Source organism: Panulirus ornatus, chromosome 68 (assembly GCF_036320965.1).
Source record: "Panulirus ornatus isolate Po-2019 chromosome 68, ASM3632096v1, whole genome shotgun sequence".
Lineage (NCBI taxonomy): Eukaryota > Metazoa > Arthropoda > Malacostraca > Decapoda > Palinuridae > Panulirus > Panulirus ornatus.
In genome coordinates this window covers 25,953,392-25,974,278 of record NC_092291.1, presented here as the reverse complement: position 1 = coordinate 25,974,278, position 20,887 = coordinate 25,953,392, and the positions used below count along the sequence as shown (strand labels likewise).

At 44.0% G+C, this 20,887-nt stretch overlaps 1 protein-coding gene across 5 annotated transcripts in view; it reads left to right on the top strand.

The window, feature by feature from the left end:
• Positions 1–20,887, top strand: part of Vang (Strabismus domain-containing protein Vang) — a 679,794-nt gene that overhangs the window by 616,008 nt on the left and 42,899 nt on the right. For 4 of the 5 annotated variants that reach the window (XM_071659775.1, XM_071659774.1, XM_071659777.1 and 1 more), the window contains one exon: positions 15,129–15,878. In XM_071659775.1, coding sequence (XP_071515876.1) covers positions 15,628–15,878 — 251 coding nt within the window. In that variant the 5' untranslated portion in view covers positions 15,129–15,627. Of the gene's footprint in view, positions 1–5,616; positions 5,778–15,128; positions 15,879–20,887 lie in introns of those variants that run through there. The other variant, XM_071659778.1, reaches the window with a different exon arrangement.

Sequence of the window (20,887 nt, the reverse complement as noted above, 5' to 3'; positions counted from 1 at the left end):
TCTTTTATTATTATTATTATTATTATTATTATTATTATTATTATTATTATTATTATTATCGTAGTTGTCTTCAGTTATTATTTGTATTCATTTTGTATTTATGTGATACGGGTATATGTGTCTGGCTCATCAGCTACCCGTCTAGCGAGACGGTGTGCGGTGATGTACACACCCACTGCGGCCTCAGGTCCTCCCGCTCTGCTCTGCGCCGCCCCACCTCCCCTTCCTCCATGCCTTACTACCCTGTCCTCGTCCTGCCCTGCCTTGCCCCGCCGGCAGGAGGGGGTGACCTGCTTCTGCCTCTCCCAGTCTTCTTTCTCTCATTCTGGGAAAAGTAAAACTTTTTTGTGAATTTCTGTATTCTGTTCTATTGTTGTGTTGTTGTTGTTGTTGTTGTTGTTGTTGTTGTTGTTTATAACAGTAGTAATAGTAGTGTTTTTTTCATTATTAAGTGTGACATTGCGAGTGGGTACCTTCACGTCTGGTTCTGCTGGCGGGTGTTGGTGGCGGACTTGATGTATTGTTAGTTCGGAGGTGAAGATGTGGTCCACATTAGTGGGTCGGGGAGGTAGGTGTTGCTAGGGGAACAGATGTTTCTTGGAGGCGATGGTTCTGGGTGACAGATGCTGAGCTTTGGCCTGCATCAGCCACCCAGAACCGTATCTCGATGAGCTACGATTAGTATGTAGGTGAAGACCTCAGCTAACACCATCGAAATGATGGGTGTAATTGTTTCCGTTGTCCGCTTTGGACTTGGTCATGCTCCATGTTTCCAGTGGTGCAGAGGCCTGGCTTTGTGTGATACATCATGTCAGATTAGAGTTCTGGAAGCGATGAACGTTGCAAGAGGTCTCGGAAATTGCTCAGTGTCGCTGGAAGGTTGAAAATGATTGAAAGTCATGTGGAGGAAGAAGGGCCGCTGTGAGTGGAGGATGATGCTGACTTGCCTAACTAACTGCCTGATGTGGTACCACCACCTCACTAATAAGGAGGTTGCCGAGGATGTCTCCAGTTGGAGGAAGATGTGGCAAACGAGGAGGTTGTTCTTGACTCCATGAAAGTGAAGTTTAGAGATGCTTCGGCAGCCAGGGATGCCCTCCTCAAGTTCCTTCGCTCGAAAAAATAATAACACCAGGGAGGTCCATACTTGGCACGAGGTTGTGTGGAGAATCAGGTTTATTCTGATCAAGATGGGACAGGACCCAGTGAAGCATCCGAAGACTGAAGCTTTCTTCAAGCCTCAGCAGGACAACGAGTGAAACGCAGCAGGTGCAGCCTCCAGGTGAAGCCTCCCTCCTCGTCATCAGGTCTTCTGTCTCTCTGTGCAGGAGGCGATTCAGGTCACTCTGGCCAGATCCACCCTCGGTGATTTTTTTTTTTTTTTTTGCTTCTGATTCAGAGTAGTTTTTGCTACCGCCCTGAACACCTCCAGACTTGGTGAGGGAGTGTGATTTACAACAGACGCTGTCATCAAGGGAGTATGGTCAGTTTCTGGTACTTCGCTAATGTGCTGTACGTGTTGGTATCATTGGTAATGAAATAGCAGATTTTGGGGATAAAGCAGCTATATCTAGCAATCATTATAAGATAGCTATACGTAACATTAGATATAAGAGTTGGATAAAGAAAAATTATTACAGATCTAAATGGCAAGATGGATGTGATTTGGAAACCCAAAAGGATGATAAGCTACAGAGGATAAAGAAAGGTGCTGAAGGGTGGCGTTCCTCCTTCAACAGGAATTGCAATTTTGAGACAATTCTTCGTCGACTGAGGACTGGTCATGCCATGTTGACCCCTGGTCACTTTAATAGAGGCCTGCCCCAGTATATGACTCAGCCTACAACTGCATCATCACCCCCTTCAACATGCGCTAACAGAATGCTAGAGATGTAGGACTCTTAGGGTGAAATTTTAATTATATGACAGCAAAGGAAGGAGTAAAGATGTTGAAGAAATTTTTAGATGTAAATTTACTGTTTTTTTTTTTTAAGGAAGCCAAAATATATAGTTTCGTATAAACACGTAAGTTTTTAAAGTACTTTTTAAAAAGCCAGAATTTGTAGATTTATTGGTAGTAGGTTTTAGGTTTTTAGATATCTATTTTCATGCTAAAAAGCGATGATTAACCATTTGGTTTTAGCGCTTTACACATATTCCACACAATCAATCTAATGCTTCTCGGTGAATATCAGGATGTTACGGACTTCGGATTCTAACCGACCACCTTCCCCAGCGAGTCCGTGAGAACGGGTTGTCACTATTTGAAATCAATCTTACGATAGAACTCCAGCATGTGCATGGTGGTGATCCAGATGATGGTGTTTCTGCGGAGCTGCTGAAGGATAATACGCCGTAAGACAATATTATCTAAATGGATCCAAGTAACAGCCACTCTAACGACAGTGTTTGGAGTAAATCAGTTGTTGAAAATCAAGAAGCAGCGGCAGCATTTCCCACCTAAGAAGCTAATCACTTACAATCCTCACTTTCGTCTCGTTGCCAGAAGCATTGCTCTTGAACACTTACAGAAACTCCAGACTGGAAATATTATCTATACTGACGGCTTTCTCATCTCTGCCACTGGGAGGGCTGCAGCGCTGCCAGTGTGACGCACCCTGATGCTACAATAAACAGCTGGGGATCTGCCTCGCAAACTTGATTGTTCACCAAACTCATCGCTCTCGAGCTGGTGGAAACCTACAGCCACAGAGTTTGATGATCTCGGATTCTTTATCCTCGTAACTTTCCCTGAGGCCAGAATGTAACATGCTTCTCCCTAAAGCCAGAGGCAGATACAAGAACATTATTAAGCAAGGGATTCCGTTATGAAAGACTGTAAGCTTATGGAATAAACCAACTTTGTAACAGCGCAGATCATAATTATCTTGCCACTGGGGTCTGACAAAGACCCATTGTGGCAGTCTGTAATCCTTTATGCGCTACACGCTCACAGGATGAGCACTGGTGACATATTAACCCTGCCGATAATACCGGCCCAGAATCAGAATGGAGAATGTGTAGTGGATAATGTTCTGGGATTTACGGATAGCCAGGGGTAATATTGCAAGGGTTTGCGCATTTTCACTTCCCACTAGGTTCCTGGGGTGTCCCGGGTGTGGTGGCGGGCAGGAGGAAGCGTCGGGGTGGTTGCAGATCGACGCTTATGAGAAAATGTTCCCAGCCGACAAGCACGGCTAACTCTATCCTGGCGGGGATTGATCTATCCTGCACATATCTGGGATGGTTCATCCTCGCAGCAGAGAAGGACAGACTACACTGTTCATGTGGGACATATATACAGGTCGTGCGTAGGCTACTTCACTGAATGACCTCCCTATCACTAGGGAGATTGTGTTAACCCGTGAGCAGTCTGCGTACACGGATTTCCCTATGAACGTTCATTTGAACATCATCTGCCACAATGTGAACTGAGCTTTATAACGTGTTTTCCGTTGGGTTATTTGTGAAGGCGGTCAGTTGTGGAGGGAGACGGTGTGGTATGCAGGTCCATCCCTCTCCTCCCTATACTCTTTCCCACCAGGTAAAGCAGACAGAACCTCAGCCCGGATTTCTTTCAGCTGACCACATGGAGAAGGTCTTTTTGTTAGGCTCCTCATTGTCTGGCAAATAGAGAGCTGTGAACGGGAGCTGGGCGGCGCCCGCTACTGTGGCAGCCGGTGTTGCAGTGTGGTGGTGGTGGTGGAGGTAGTAGTTGTAGTAAAAGTAGTCGTGATTGTGATGGGTCATAGTGATAATGGTGATGGTGTAAGTGGTATAAGTAATGGTGGTGATAGTGATGGTGTTGGTAGTAGTGACGTTGATGATGGTGGTGGGGGTGGTGGTGAAGTCTGTACCAGTAGCAACAGGGTTGCGTCTGAATAGAGGAGGAATTGTGCGAGGAGGTTATTGTGGAGGGCTGGGTTTAGTTAGACGTGCTGGTAGATCCTTTCATGGGTGGATGTGGAAGGGGGGCAGTACGGCTTTGGTAGCATGATACACCAGCTGTTGTGGTGGGTCAAGGTGATTGTGTTAGTAAGTTGCCCAGACTCGCACACAGAGTGATTCAAGTTTTACGATACGCCGGGAACAGACTTGCAAGACCTTATCTGCGCTGGAACTGAAGCATTACTGGTTCCTACATTTAACTGCAGTATCCTAATTTCCCGTATAGTCGTCATGTCTAGGTTTGTTTTTCTAGTATGAAGTCGTAAGGTTAATCTGATTTGTTGAGCTGTACTGGTGGCAATTTATTACTCCGGTGTTATCTCTTAAGGTAAACACAAGGTTTGGAAAGGTGGATTGCCATTGTCTTGCGAGTCTCGCTCCCCCCGAGGCTGTGTGCTGCAGTCCAGTACTCCTCTTTTTTCCTCCCCAGCCGGACAATGGTGTAGCGAGCCGAGGGCGATTTGTCTTCTTGTGTTGCGTCCACCCCGAGAACCAACGGTGCTTGCCTGAGCCCAACGCACTCCAGTTGTACACCACACCGTAGGAGGAAAATTATATATATATATATATATATATATATATATATATATATATATATATATATATATATATATATATATATATATATATATATATATGAGGAGAAATAATACTTCCCACGTATTCTCTGCGTGTCGTAGAAGGCAACTAAAAGGGGTTTGAGCGGGTGGCTGGAAACCCTCCCTTCCAGTTTTTACCTTTTCAAAAGAAGGAACAGAGAAGGGGGCCAAGTGAGGATTTTCCCCTCCGGGGCTCAGTCCTCTCTTTTTGACGCTACTTCGCTAACGCGGGAAGTGGCGAATATTTATGAAAAAAGACGATATATATATATATATATATATATATATATATATATATATATATATATATATATATATATATATATATATATATATATTAGGAAATAAGAGAAAGTTGAAAGGAGTGCAGGAGGTAATAAGGCGTAGCTGGGCGAAACAGGAAGCATACACTTGATGGTTGTGTACGTGTAGGGAGGGGAGGAAGAACAGTGAGGTAGGGATCACACAGACAAGACACCTTTGGCTCTAGTGCTTGCGTGTGGGGAGGAGCAAACACCTGACGTCGTACTTGGCCTATTCCTGGCCCGGACGTAGCGCTGTGTCACTGTCAGTGTTGGTGTGTGTGTGTGTGTTTGTGTGTGTGTGTGTGTGTGTGTGGTGCAGGCCCGCGGGTTGTCGGTCATGTGGTGGCGTCACCGACTCAAGCGTACCACTGTCGCCGCCCTTGCCAGGAGCCACCCTGTCTGCTGCCGCCGCCACCTTCTGGCTGCCTGAGATGTTGGCTGGCTGGCTGGCTGGCTGTTGGAGAGGCTGGCTGGTCCACATTAGGGGGTGGAGGGTAGACTCGGTAGAGAGCCTCAGTGTGAAGTAGAGTGGCGCGCTGTGATGGTGTGTTGAGGACCCGCGCTGCTTCAAGGAGGAAGGCAGATGTGGGCCTCACACACTCACAGCTCTCAAGCTCATCCCGACCATGACCTCGAGCCTGTCGAAGAAATTACCTCGAGACTATAGCCGCCGGTAGAGGCAAGACTAAACTAACCGATGGACCAAGAAGAGGCGGTGCAGGCGAAGAATATCCATGGTATAGTCTGCGAATTTACCCCTGGTGTATCTGGGCATCTCTGTGTGATGGATATGTAGTACGAGCAGGTGACGAGGGAAGTGCTCTCTTATGCTGAGTATGGCTGGCTGCTCTTAGCCAGTTAACGGTGTCGGTAAGACATCATGGCCACTCGACAACCTTGAGAGTGTAAAGTTGTATAAGTATAGGTGAGTATGAGGCAAGTTATAGGGGTAGATTAAGGGTTTCATGTGTTCAGTACATATATACCAGCACAGCACATGATGGTTTATTACCCATGTATATATATAAACAATAAAATAACATATGAGTAAGGTTACAGGGATGGGCTGAGGACCACATGTATTCAGTTAGTTTGGTGCCGAACTGTATTTCGGAGTCGAGGGATCGTAGATGTTAGGAGGTGATTGTGGCGTGGAGGTCTTTTTGCCAAGAGTGTGTGCTGGTCTTATCACGTTGTGCAGCGTTCCAAAATAAGAAAAACTTCCGCCTGGTTGGTCATTTTGTCATCTCTACCCACACACGGCTGGGTTGTATGTGTCAAGTGCACAGGGAAGTCTGGTTACAGATTAACATCAACAGCCAAGCAAAGATGCATTACCTTGCTGCTGGAGACTTGAGGCGAGACCTGTTGTACAGTGTGTGTCGAGGTGGATGGTCTCTGGTGTCGGATGATGGGCAGCTGTGTTGGAGATAATGGAGAAGTGTTGGTGATAGCCCGACGCTTATGGTTGTGTCTGTGGATGTGGATGACTAGAAGTGGGGATGAGTGGTTAATGCTGGTGATGAGTTTGCGTTGGTGATGGATGATGTGTGACTAGTTGATGGATGAGTGTTGTTGATGGGGCAGTTGATGGTGGAGTGTTTGTTATGGGTCATTGTCACTGATTGATTGATTGATATTGATGGGCCAATGTCTTTGATGGTCGAGTGTTAGCCATGTGTCCGTACGGTTGATGGTCGAATATTCATGATGGGATTATTATTGATGCTTGAACCTTACAGATGGGTAATTAGTTGATGGTCGAAAATAGGTAATGGGTAAATGAGCGTTCATGATGAATTGATAGTGAGCGATACGTCATTGTCTTTGGTGAGGGAGGTGTTGTTAAGGTGTGGATGTAATTATCTGTTGTGGTTGTGTTGGTCATGGGCCGTGGTGTGTGTGTGTGTGTGTGTGTGTGTGTTATAGATGGATTTAATGGTAGTGGTGTGGGTGTTGTTAGCCAGCCACCAACAGTCAACATCATTCCTCTCAGTCTTTTGTTTATGTTTGATAATTAACTGAGCAAAGCATTGCAAAGAAAATGGGAATATTTTGGTGGATTAGTCTTTTTGTTTAAGCTTTTGCCGCTGGTATGTGATGTCCCTTATTTATGGATTTACCGTTGAAGTTTTACTGTGTGAGGCAGGAAAGTATTGCAAAGTTGTGACTACAGTAATGTTACTCATATAGTTACGGATGGTATTACAGATATTATTCAGATGTTGTAGGCAGTGTTAGGGAGTATTGGTATTGTAAACGTTAAAGGCAGTGATGGGAAAATATTGCAGTGCTGTAAATGTTGTAGGCCGCCCTGGGAAGTATTGCAGTGCTGTAGATATTGCAGACAGTTACGGGAAATAGTGATTGATCCTACATAGGTAGTATTGTGAGTGTGGATGACCAGATGAGTGTGATTGGTTCCATCATTATATTTGCCAGGGTTACCAGCTATGGCCTGGGCAAGTCATCACTGCCACTCCACAACCTGAAGTGAGTAAAGTTATACAAGTGTAGGTGAGATGAGTTAGAGAGGTGGTCTAAGAGCCTGGTGTATTCAGTACGTACACCATAGATACAACTCACGCACACACACACACACACACACACACACACACACACACACACACACACACACACGTGTGTGTGTGGTGTGTGTGTATAGTAGAGTAATATATTAAGCAAATTACAAAGATGGATTCAGAGCCTTGTGTATTCACTACATAGATACAAACACAGTACAGGTTGGGTTGGCACTTACAATGGTACGTCTGTACATGTAAGTATATAAGCTCTCAGGTAGACAAGAAGAACCTTCGAAGTGTCAAACAACATGGGTACAGTTGCGTTACATTTGTGTGGTTCACGGGCTTTCAGAGCCTGGATATAGAAGTGAATAATACCCTTGAGTACGTCATTGTCAATTAAGACCTGGAGGTCTGAGGTCTGTGATAAAGGAGTGCCCATATTATGTAATGTTGTAGCGTGGGATTAATATGGCACACCTCATGCCGCCCCACACTTCGGTGTATCTCCTGTAGGATCACCGTTCTTTCTGCCTGACGTGTGTATGCACCACCCATTCTAATCCTGGCTGTTACGTTATCACCTAGTGTTTACCATAGAGGTGTTTAGTGGTGTAGGAAGAGTGTGTTGGAGTACGGCCAGCTGCAGGGGGGTGCGTGGTGTCGTCTGCGCACCATTATCCCAGGCGTTGTTCAACGAGGGTTTATCTACTGCTTTAATAAGTAGACACTTACCTGCGACATGTATGACGAGGCCTCTTTTTTTTTTTTTTTGAGACGCTGCTTATATATCTAGAAACGTTTTCACTGTCGTCTCTTCGTGTGTCTGACAGTGTTTTCAGTTATCAGCTTCTTTATTTGTTTGTTTTTTTCGCTATCACCTGTTGAGTAGTCAGTTATCTCGTGCCTCTTAAACCCGAGAGATTGTTTAACATGTGTACCCAGTCGCTCTCTTAATGCACACACACACACACACACACACACACACACACACACACACACACACACACACACACGCAAGTGTGTGTGTGTGTGTGTGTGTGTGTGTGACAGTGGTTGGCGTGGCCAGGACTGGCCTGGCGGACGACTCCACCACACACACCCACCGTCTAGACCAGTACTTCAGAAGCTGTCATAAGACCATTAACTCACATTTAACTTCTCTTCCCTCGGGTGAGTTCGTTTTGCAGGTGCTTGTCTTTTTTTTTTTTCATTTTAGGGTGATGAAGGCCAGTGCATTCACGGAAGGTCTCGCCGTAGGCGTGTCTTATATCTTACTTGTAGATTAACCTCAGAAGTAGTTGGGGATCATAGGATGATAAACGGAAGAGCCTTCAGAGACAAGGAGTATTGGGGGTTATGAATGGGTTAAGTATGTGTCATTGTCGTTACACACAGTCGTTCGTTCGTAAGCCTTTATGGTCCCTGTTGAATGTCATTATCCGACTCGAGTCTCCCTGCCTGAGGCCGCTGGTGAGGGAGGTGGTGTGAGGGAAGAGCGAGGGAAGGAGGTCTTTGATGTGTGTCCACCCTGAGGGAGGAAGAGCAACAGCTGCATGAAGTAATACGTAATATGCCGTACCGTCAGGTCTGGCCTCTTACCAGGTACCTGGAACTGCTTGTAGACGCTGTGTCACATCGTTGTTCTACCTGTTGGTACCTGTGGGAAGTGTGCTTATGTATATATATAGTGTGTGTGTGTGTGTGTGTGTGTGTGTGTGTCCGGGTGGTATGTGTATTTGTAAGTGTCGATGCGTCAGTGTGTGGGTGCGTGAGGGAGGGTGAAAGTTGAGCCCGACTCCCCTGAAGGAGATGCTGTTCAGAGCCCTCCAGCCGCCACAGAAGGTGGGGGGCGAGGGTGACCCTGCTGGGTGTCATCGCCACCTGCAGCAGCACGTGGGTCGTGTGCGTCGCCGACAGACGGCGGACCTGAGACCTCCCCACCAGCGCCACAGCCAGACACTAGGTCCTCAGGACTCTCCGACTGTTTCGTCCTGCCTCGGGCGGCAGGAAAACAGAAAAAGTCATAATCATTGACTGGACGACAATATGTCGAAGATTTGAACGGTGACTACTTAAGATCCCCTTTGAATGAACTGTTCTCAAGTTCTTGGTTAACAGTAATCGATGGTCTGTTGTGAGAGTGGCCCTAGAGGGTGAGGGAAGGCAGGGAGGGTGAGAGTGGGAGAGAGGTGGGTGAGGAGGAGGAGAAGAGGTGGAGTGAGGGGAGCGACCTTTGATGTCCCCCTCGCTGAGCTGAAAGGAAGGAGGGGAGACAGGGGGAGCGCCAACACCCGTTGCTTGCTTGATGGCCTAGGGTGGGTGGTTGGTCCAGTGTGTAGTAGGCTCATGGTGGCTGTTCCAGTGTGGTTGGCTAAGAGTGATTGGTCCATTGTGGTTGGCTGAGAGGGGTTGATCCATTTTGGTTGGCTGAGACGGGTTGGTTAAGATTGGCTTGTCCAGTGTGGTCGGCTGAGAGGTGTCGGCCCAGGATGGTTGATCCATTGTGGTTGACTTAGGGAGGTTGGCCCAGGATGGCTGGTCCAGTGTGGTTGGCTTAGAGAAATCGGTCCATGGTGGCTGGTCCAGTGTGGTTGGCTGAGAGGAGTGGGTCCACGATGGCTGCTCCAGTGTGGTTGGCTGAGAGGAGTGGGTCCACAGTGGCTGGTCCAGTGTGGTTGGCTGAGAGGAGTGGGTCCACGATGGCTGCTCCAGTGTGGTTGGCTGAGAGAAATCGGTCCACGGTGGCTGGTCCAGTATAGTTGGCTGAGAGGAGTGGGTCCACGGTGGCTGGTCCAGTGTGGTTGGCTGAGAGGAGTGGGTCCACGGTGGCTGGTCCAGTATGGTTGGCTGAGAGGAATGGGGTCCACGGTGGCTCGTCAAGTGTGGTTAGCTGAGAGGAGTCGGTCCACGTTGGCTGGTCTAGTGTGGCTGGCTGAGAGGGGTTGACCCAGGGAGGCTGGATTGGAGAGGTCAGTTAGTGCTTGTAGCCCAGGGTGGTTGGTTCAAAATAGCTAGCCCATGAGAGTTCCCTGTGAGCTGTTGGTCCATTTCGTGTGGCTCTTAACTTTTGGACAGAAGTTACTGGTCCACTATCTTAGGTCCAGATTAGGTTAATATAGTCTTGATTGGTTAGACTGATTGACTTTTTTTTTTTGTGTGTGTGTGGGTTGTAGTTCAGGGTTGCTCGTCCAAGTAGGTTAATTCAACCATCTTTTTTCTTCTCCTCCAAATTGGTGAACGTACACAGAGGTTAGGTTAGCAGTGTTGCTCGAGTGTGGTTGATTCGGGGTTGAGCGTCTCATTGATCACCTTGAGATGGGTTGGCCCAAATTTGGGTGGTCCAGAGTGGTCGATTGTGAGCTGGTGACTCAGAAGCGTTCGATTCGAAATGGTGGGCAGAAATGGTGGGCACTTTTTTCACATTAGTCGAAATAGAAGTGAATGGGGTTAATAATCAGAGACGAGGCGCTACGCGGACAAATTAACCCTCTCAGTCTACACAGATGGAATTACCTAATTTCTGGCTGTCGGGAAAAGGAAGAATGATGCCTGATTGGCTTTCGACGGAGAGGGGAGAGGAGAAGGTTGAAATTCCTACCCCCCTTTGTGATATCACTATTTAAAAGTAGAATACCAAGAGAAAGAAAAAAAAAAAAGGGGGATGAGACAAGTGAAGATATTTCCTTAAAGGCTTACTTGTCTGTTCTTGGCGCTACTTCATGTCGGAGGGATACGGAGTGGACGGATGTAATGTCAAAGCATGTGTACATTGTGGACATTGTGAGGCACGGTAACATGGTGCGGGTGGTGTGTTTAGGATAAAAAATGAGACACAAATAGTACATAAATACACGGATCCAAGGTCAAAGCGAGGTTGTCTGGCCTTAACATTAATTAACTGGTTTGATTTCATTTGACAAATTATTGTATCAATACATAGCTGAATTATTTGTATGGCATTTAGGCCTAATAACCTAATAACCGTGCTCTTATTCACATTTACTCGCAGCTTTCTTCTTTCCCACACTTTACCAAACTCAGTCACCAAAATCTGCAGTTTCTCACCCGAATCAGCCACCAGAACACAGGTTGCTTACCACGGACCATAGACGGTACAGGTTGCTTACCACGGACCATAGACGACACAGGTTGCTTACCACGGACCATAGACGGTACAGGTTGCTTACCACGGACCATAGACGACACAGGTTGCTTACCACGGACCATAGACGACACAGGTTGCTTACCACGGACCATAGACGACACAGGTTGATTACCACGGACCATAGACGACACAGGTTGATTACCACGGACCATAGACGGCACAGGTTGCTTACCACGGACCATAGCCCAGGTCATTCATCACGGTCAGCATATATTCATTATCAGAGACCACAAACGACAAAGGCCGATTATCACGGACCTTAGACAGCACAGGTTATTTAACATGAACCTTAAAGAGCACAGGTTAATTAACACGGACCTTAGATATTACAGGTTAATGAGCGCAGACCTCAGGTAGCACAAGGTAATTAAACACTGCACTTAGACAATACAGGTTCATTGATACTTACCGTAGATAACACAGGTTGATTAGCACAGACCTTAGATAGCATAAGTTGATTAAACACAGACCTCAGACAGCACAGGTTAATCAAACACAGACCTCAAATAGTGCAGGTTAATCACCACGGACCTTTGCAAAAGTTAATACCCCACGGACTTCAGCGCAGGTTAATTAAAAGCGGACCTCAGACATCACAGGTTAATGAAACACAGACCTCAGACAGCACAAGCCTAATTAAGCATGGACCTCAGACAGCACAGGTTAATTAAACACAGACCTCAGAGAGCACAGGGTTAATTAATCATGGACCTCAGATAGTACAGGTTAATCATCACGGACCTTAGACAGCGCAGGTTAATTAGCTCAGTTGGAGTTAACGAGGGAGGTGTGGTTAATGAGGGAGATGGTAGCATGGGAGGGATGTTTAACAATGAGATGGCAACGAAGACGGAATTGCCAATGTTGTTGGTCGTCCACGGAGCGAGATGGACTTGCTTTGTTGCACACGTTTTTTCTTGCAGGGCTGAGCGTGTGGGTAATTATTACCTGTGTGTGTGTGTGTGTGTGTGTGTGTGTGTGTGTGTGTGTGTGTGTAGTTACGTATTTGCACATAATGGGTAGGAGAACTTGTCCATTTTTGGGGTGCTCTCTCTCCCACCCACCCATGTCTTGAACTTTCTGTCATAAAACATGTAAAAATTATTTTTTTTTTTTTGTGTGTGTGTGTTCTCTCTCTCTCGTCTTTCATTCCCATTTTTCTTGTTTACTATATTCCACATATCCCCAAAACATATACTCTAAAAGCATTTCCTTAGATCCTTTCAAACAAGTGTGTGTTTGTGTGTAATGATAATACAATAATAATAATAATAATAATAATAATAATAATAATGATAATAATAATAATAATAATAATAACTTTAAGCGGCTTATTGAATTTAGGGTAAAGATACAGTTAAGATATTGCAGAACTGGAAGGTTATAATTGTAACTTAGTTCACTAAAAATGAAAGAGCTTAAGATCAAGATGGGACTGGATATTTCCACGCCCTGGACAAGCACATGTGTGAGGTACATCATCTTATAGCCAAAGTGTGTGTGTGTGTATATAAGTACTTTTATCGTTATTAATCACCCACAAAAGGGGCTTTGTGTATTATGGTTATCCACCCAGATATCCTGATTATTTTTGGAATTCCCAATAACTTTTCAGTCTTCCTTCAAACTTCTCTGTATTATTGACAACTGTTTCATCGATTTTGATAGAAATGGTTTACCCAGTCCTACCACTTTTCCCCTCCTAGAAAAAGAAAAAGAAAAATCTTGTACAGTATGAATCATATATATATATATATATATATATATATATATATATATATATATATATATATATATATATATATTTCGCCTGGAAGCAAGGAGATTTGGGTCCACACGAGAACTCCAGGCGCACTGGGCGCTCCGAACGCACTAAGTGCCTTGCCGCATTCAGGAGATCGAGACATGATGGACCCAAAACATGGACGTAGAATACTTCAGGATCCTTGCCAGTTCCATGCCCTGACGTCCGCAGATGGTAATCAAGGTCAAAGAAGAGATGATACAGTACTAAAAAGTGTGTAACATCGCCTTTGGAAATGTATGGGGAAGGCTGACATGGTTTATTGCCAAAGTTTTTTATATACAGTTGGTTTCGGACGTTCTATTATTGTTCAAACAATGACTCTTTTTTACCTGATAACGTACTAGTTTAACTAATTGATACCTGAAAGAGGTATTTTTTTTTTTCAAAAACGTGAAAATTTAGGCAGAAAGATATCAGTTTTATGTGACCTTAGCTTTAGTGAGCTCCAGCGTAATTGATATGAATGGCCAGAGGTGGCGGTGAGGTGCGCCGCGTGTTGATCAAGAGATTATCCGGTGATATGTACACAGCGTGAGGTGTGCTGGGTGGGCAAGGGGACTAACTATAACTGTAATCCCTCATGATATATATGTAGGAAGGGTCAGGCAGGCTTTGCTCTCCTGCTGGGTAACGGTAGCAAGGATGGTAGCTTAGCGTATCTCTGCGCGGGAGGGAGGATAAAAGTTATTATCCGCAAAACTCGTATATAAACAGCAGGATTTTGCTCTTCTTGTATACCAGTTGTGTAACAGTTTACGTAATATCAACCCACTGGGGTCTGACAGAGACCCTTGGTGACCTCTGTAATCCTTCTCTGCTACTGCTCACAGGATGGGCATGGGATGCACAGTAAACTAGCGGATCATACCGGCACAGATTGAATAACTTGTATTACTTGGGCTTGACCAGGGTAATTTTACGACAGATGACTCTCGAAACTGCTGTCATGAAATCCTCAGAGGGTTTAAACTGTATCACCAACGCCCTTTGTTAACCTGAACTGGAAAGAGACGTGTGTAGTTGTTTTCAGAACATTGTATCCTGTTGGGTTCAAGTTATTTCAGTTTTCTGGCCTGAATGGTATGACTGGTCTGGTGTTTTGTTTTGTCTAATGGCACTCGAGGTTCTTGAACTTTTCTCCGTGTTTATCTTGCGCTGTTGGCCGGGTTATCCTCTTGGAAGCAATTGGTTATTTTCAGTTCATTTAAACTTGTTTGTTGTAAATTCGTAATGAAGCTTCAGTCAAGAGTTACACTGATAGCTCTTCATAACATATATTACACTTCATATGATCTTGTTTCTTGACCAAGTGAGAGAATTTCTGTTTTGTCCGGAGATGGTCACTTACAACATTCGAACTCCCTGACTCGCGTGAGTTTTACCTCGACCATTACCTGGAGTATCTTCGAGGCTAAAGGCTCCCCTTCTTAAAAGATTTTACTTTTGTTTCTGTATTAAAGCTTTAGCACAAGTTTTCGTCATGTAGTTCGTTGTTGATTTAACCAAAATCCTTACGTTAAAACATTTCTTTGCAAGCAAGATCTTAAAAAAACAAACATAAGAAATGCTGTATAGTCGGAATAGGTTCATCCTCATTGGTTTAAATTTATCGTGTGTAACATTTTCGGCAATAGAGTATATAATTGCTTAATGCATCGCAAGTACAAGTCTTACTGATGGAGAGAAGTATCGTCATGCTGGGAGTGATATGTTTTTCGTAATATTACTTTTTTCTTAGGTAACCTTATTTTGATTGTTTTCCTTTTTTCATTCCAGGTGACTGGGGGAGCAGGAGGCGGTGCAGACGGGCCGTGCAGTCGACCGTTGCCGACCGGCACAACTGTCATCTATACGACCACACGCTCTTAAACGACAACGTGTGTGGAAGTTTGTGCCTAAGTACGTTTGCCGTTGGTTGAGTGATCAGTATTGTTGATGATAACTCTTCACACCGAAAAGGAAACAACATTGCAAGCATCGGTTATACCTTCAGTAATAAGTTTAGATATACAGGTATACATCCCCTGTAATACATACAGGTGAACTGACAGTGGGCCTCACATGTGACTCCTGCCACCGAACTGAAGTGTGTGTGATCAAGTTAACGAACTGTGAGTGCGAGGTGAGTGGTGGTGTTGGATAAGGTTGCGCTGTCACAGTCAAGGTGCGCTATAAGGCGGACTCGTGTGTGTGTGACCCTCCTCTTCCTCCTATATGCAAACGTCAGCTCGCCGCGCTCCCCAACACTCCACTCCGCAGAAGAGACCGCGTTTCTATGTCCTTTTCGGTGGCTCCCGGCTCTTCACATGCGGCAGCGGGGGCTTGGACACCTGACCAGGATTCTGTCGTCTCGGGCTTCACAGACGCCAGCATCTACGCTTCTCTGCAGCGTCAGCCACACAGCTCCTATCATCAGCAGTATCTCCAACAGCAACAGCAACAGTATCAGCACCATCAACCTCGGCACAAAACCTCATTCGTTGCCCTCAGGAACGTCAATGCTCGACCACTGCATAAGAGAGGAAGGTAAGGAGTGTCATATGATGTTTGTCATAGGTGTTAACGATAAGCTTCACTGGGTGCAGATTGTTTTTAAGACTGGCAAAATTTATTGTTTAGATATTAATACAAGGAGCATGTAACATGAAATGCATGATGATATTCTCACGGACGAACGTATAAACTTGCTGGGGCTGAAACTATTTGAGCGGCGAAATCTTTGCAGTAAACCATAGATTAAAACTTAGAATGGGAAAATTTCAACCTTTAAATTTTTGTGTTCTAGAATTTCATTTTAAAAGAAAGTTGTCGTTGACAATTATGATTTTATCCCTTTGTAGAATAAACCATATTACTTTGAGTTTTTATTAATACTAGAATTTTTCTAACCTAGTCAGCCCTGCTTTCACGTAAAGTAAGCTAACCTTGGCTAACCTAGTATCTTTAAAGTAAGGTAACGTAGTGTGTTTAAAGCAAACTAACCAGCGTGTTTAAAGCAGACTGTCTTTAAAGTATACGAACGATGCCGATTAATGCAACTATGTTCCTTCTGTAAGTTAAGATGATTTTCAAAAATTGCAAGAGTAAAGCTTACGAAAGTGATGTTCGTTTGTGTGATTGTTACACTCTTTGCTTGAATCATAAAAGATGTGTACTGCTGCTGTAGTAGACCTTCTAATATTGATAGCATTACCCAGAGCTGCGTCACACCGTTATGATTGTGATATATATATATATATATATATATATATATATATATATATATATATATATATATATATATATATATATACACACACACACACACACACACACACACACACACACACACACACGTTAGAGGTTCCAGTTACGGACCAAGGTCCACAATCAAGGCTGAGCCTTAATTGAAATGTAGAAAGGTTAATGAAAGGGAAAAAGAAGAGACAAGGGAAAGAATTTACGAATTTTTGAGGAAGTTAAAGACTTATCTTAAGATGTGCTAGGTCATAGTTATTGGGAAAAACGAGATGGTAGAGATTTCCAAAGCCTGGAGGTGTAAGGAAAGAAACGGGTATCGAAACGTTCCACCCTTGAGTAGCCGACGACCACGCAGTAATCATGTGACGCAGCAGCTTGCTGAGTATTGCTTGGTCTAGCTTGTAGTGGTGGCACACAACCATCCTGCTCCGGGAGCAAAACCCAAAGTAATACCTCTAGAAGAGAGAAAGTGAACCAACATTGCGGCATAGCACAAGCAGGTTGTTATAAAGTTAGCCTGGCAGAGTTTATATATCGGACCGCTTTCAGCTTACATCTGTCAAGTAAGGATGCAGAGCTAGAGTCACCCCAGATGTAAGAGCAGTACTCCGTATAGGGAAAGATCTGCCCTTTGTATGAATGAAGCAGATGTTTGGAAGAAAATGAATGTCTACTTCTAAACAGGACTTCCACTTCCTTAGAGGCATACTTAACTATTTCCGCAGTGTGGTGTTTCCAAGGTAGAATGGATGTTACATGTTCATTGAGTCAAGAGGTGGTATTACAGAAAGATCAAAGGCGTGAGGAAATTGGCGAGGAATGTTAAGTAGAGAGATTGGTAGAAACTAGGTCTTGGAGGCAACCAGATTTCGTAAACCCCACTGAGATATCCTGTCCAAGTCTAAGTTTGTTTAGGGGTAAGGAAATTCCTTATTACTTACTTCGTGTCAGAAATGTGAAGAGGAATAAAATATGCTTGAAGTTAGTGCTCAGCTATATTTGATATCTAAATTAATCCTATCATCATCATCATCTACATAACGTATAGTGACGACATCTTGATCACCTCTGGTTATATTGACGCATTTTATCTACTCATCCATATTAAACATTTACTTATCATTGATATTGAGAAAATTATAATCCTACGTAAACGCTCCTCCAGAGATGTTCATCAGGAACGCTCAGCTGAACAGTGTATCGCACATTAATTATGTGAGGAGGCTTCGCTCTGCGATACAAGAATAGTTATACTGATATATCTTGCATTTATATTCATTATTTTATAGATTATCCTGCTGCTCTGCTCAAATCGGGATCTTATATAGAGAATGAAATGAAGCTATGAAAATTAATCCAATCAGTCTCAGAACAGCTAAGACATATGACAGAACTTCGTCGTTCCAGTATCACTGTCAACAAGAATCTTCCAGACTTTCTTCTCCAGAGTGAAGCATTACTCTTACTGAAACTGTTTCTGAGCTCAGAACGTCTGGCGTTTATGAACTTTGTCACGTGATGCAACGGCTGTTCCCTCATTACCCCCTGAGCGTCAAGATTACAACCTAAGTTCAGCGTGGGAGTGTGATGTGATGTCTGTAGTCACAGTGACACCAGCGTTACTGAGAACATTTCCTCGCACGTCAGATATATATACACTTCATCGTGCTACTGGAACTACCGCACCACAGCGTTGTAACTGTCTGTTCGTATATAGATAGAAATGGGCGTCAATATCAACAACCCCGCCCTTCAGACTGAACTGTTTGTTTTTCTGTCTGCCTAGAAAGTGATAAATGTGTTTAAGAAAGATAGTGTTTTCTTTCATGCTGAAGGCTCAGTGTTTTCTTTCATGCTGAAGGCTCCAGTAACGGCCAAAGTCCACATCATGGCTGGGCCTTAATTGAACTGTAGACAGAATTATGAAACGGAAAAAGAAAAGACAAAGGAAAGTATTTACGAATTTTTGAGGTAAAAAAACCTGTCTTTTGAAATGTTCCAGATTATGGTTATTGGAAATGACATGAGAAGGTAGGGAGTTCCAGTGATTCGACGTGTAGAGAGTTCCAAAGATTCGACGGGTAGGGAAAGAAGCAGGTATCAAAACGGCCCACCCTTGAGTAGCTGATGGTCACACAATAATCATGTGACGCAGCAGCTTGCCAAGTATTGCGTGGTCTAGCTAGTTGAGTGGGTACACAAGCAGCCAGCTCTCGGGAGGATAAACCAAAGTAATACCAATTGAAAGGGGAAAGTGAACAAACATTGCGGCGTAGGGCAAGGCGGTCAAGTTTGGAAGTTAGCTTAGAACTGTTTATAAGTCGGACCCCTTTCGACTCAACTCTGTCAAGCAAGGATACAGAGGTAGAACCACCCCAAATGTGAGAGCAGCACTCCATACAGGGACGAATCAGTCCCTTGTATAAACGGAGCAGCTGTTGAGAAGAGAAGACATTTCGACATCTAAACAGGACACCCAGTTTCTTAGAGGCAGACTATTTCTGTAATATGGGGTTTCCAAGAAAGAGGGAATGTTACAGCGATACCAAGTTCATTGAGTTAAGAGGTGGAATTACAGAACCGTGAAAGGAGAGGTGAGAGTTGTGACGAGTTTTCGATAGAGAGATGAGTAGAAACTGGGTCTTGGAGGCATCAAAATTAACAAGATTTTGTTTAACCCAGAGATATCTTGTCCAAGTCTGATTTTATTGAGGAAGCTGTGTCAAGACGAGATGTAAGTGGTTCTTCATAAACAGAATTAAACTCTTCAACGCGACTAATATGCAAAGGAATTTAGACAGCAACAGACCACTAGGTCCTTTTGATGCTGTTTGTGATAGTGAAAGACATCAGGAACACAGATTAGTGTGGTAAAAGTTAGAGGGCATAAACATAAAATTCCTTTCAACATGACATATGCTGTTCTTACGAGCACAACACAGTCATAACAATTATTCATGACGCAAGTATACTTATGCTTTGGATTCCTTTTGAGCTTAGACTATGAATGCTTTACAAAATCGTTTAGAAACTCCAGAAAGTACTTTGAAAGATTTTTCCTAAGGTGAATGAAAATTGACGTTGACTGATCCATTCACCATCAAAATATTCAGAAGAACTTCAGAGATATGACTCACCAAGGAGGACCTGCAGAAACAGGTGGCCCGACTCATGTTGGTCTATAGATAACCATGAAGTTTGGTTCTCATGTTGATATTAACTAGGACCAGATGTAAACTTGGCCATCAGGACTCCCCTCGCACCTTCCATCGCTGTACATGACTTGTAAAATCACTGAATGCAAGAGATAATTCTTGCCATATATTAAAAGTTACCAGTATGTGTTAGTAGTTCGTCCATTTTTTTTTTCTAATCCATATATTTGAGAAGTATCATAACTCTATCTTCTGTAGATGTACTTTTCAGTCATCATGTAACTGTGCAGAATACTTCTATGGCGACCCAGTTTTCGGAACTGTTGTGCGTCTTTATGGATTACAGTTCATGTATGTAGGGTTTCTCCTCGTCCACTTATCTGTTGATAAGAGCGTAGTCAAAAGCCTTCCATCACATCAATTTTCTGGGCATCACCTTTCTCCAACGATCCCCTTCTGTTTGCCACGTTGTTTGCTTTTCATGTTCTGGCCACTGCTCTCATGAGCTGGCTGCACGTATCCCTGCCGTTAAGGCTTTCGGACCCATAGCAGTCGTCTGGCTGCTGCTTCCCCGGGTTTGAGTGTGGGGACCAGTCACGCAAGGATTGCCGGTATGATACATCCTTTAACTCGAATAGCCAAGTTATGGACTACTCCTTCATTCATTTTTCCCTCTTCCTATAACCTTACTGCCTTTGCAGTTCAGGTCTACAGACAACTGAGGGGTCCTGATTAATTTCTTCATTGTTTCCTTTATGTTTTCCTTCAGGTGGCCACCATGCCCTTGCCATGTTAGTTACCATAAGAGCAAATCCTCTTTTGTACCACCACCTACAGGAATGGTACGAGTGCGAAATACAAAAAAAAAAAAAAAAGAAAAGCTTTTGTGGCAGCTGAAATAAATGATTCGATCATGTTCATCGGTAGCATGGCGTACCCATCTCTACCTGCATCGGGAAATAAGCTAATGGATACAATCATGATCTTTATATATCTCGTGTACGATTAGCTTTGGGAAATAAGCTAATGGATACAAACATGATCTTTATATATCTCGTGTACGAATACATGTAATGTTAAACACGAAATGCAGTTGTGTTTCATCCTCAGCCTATTAAGGACTAGATTTTTTTTTATGGG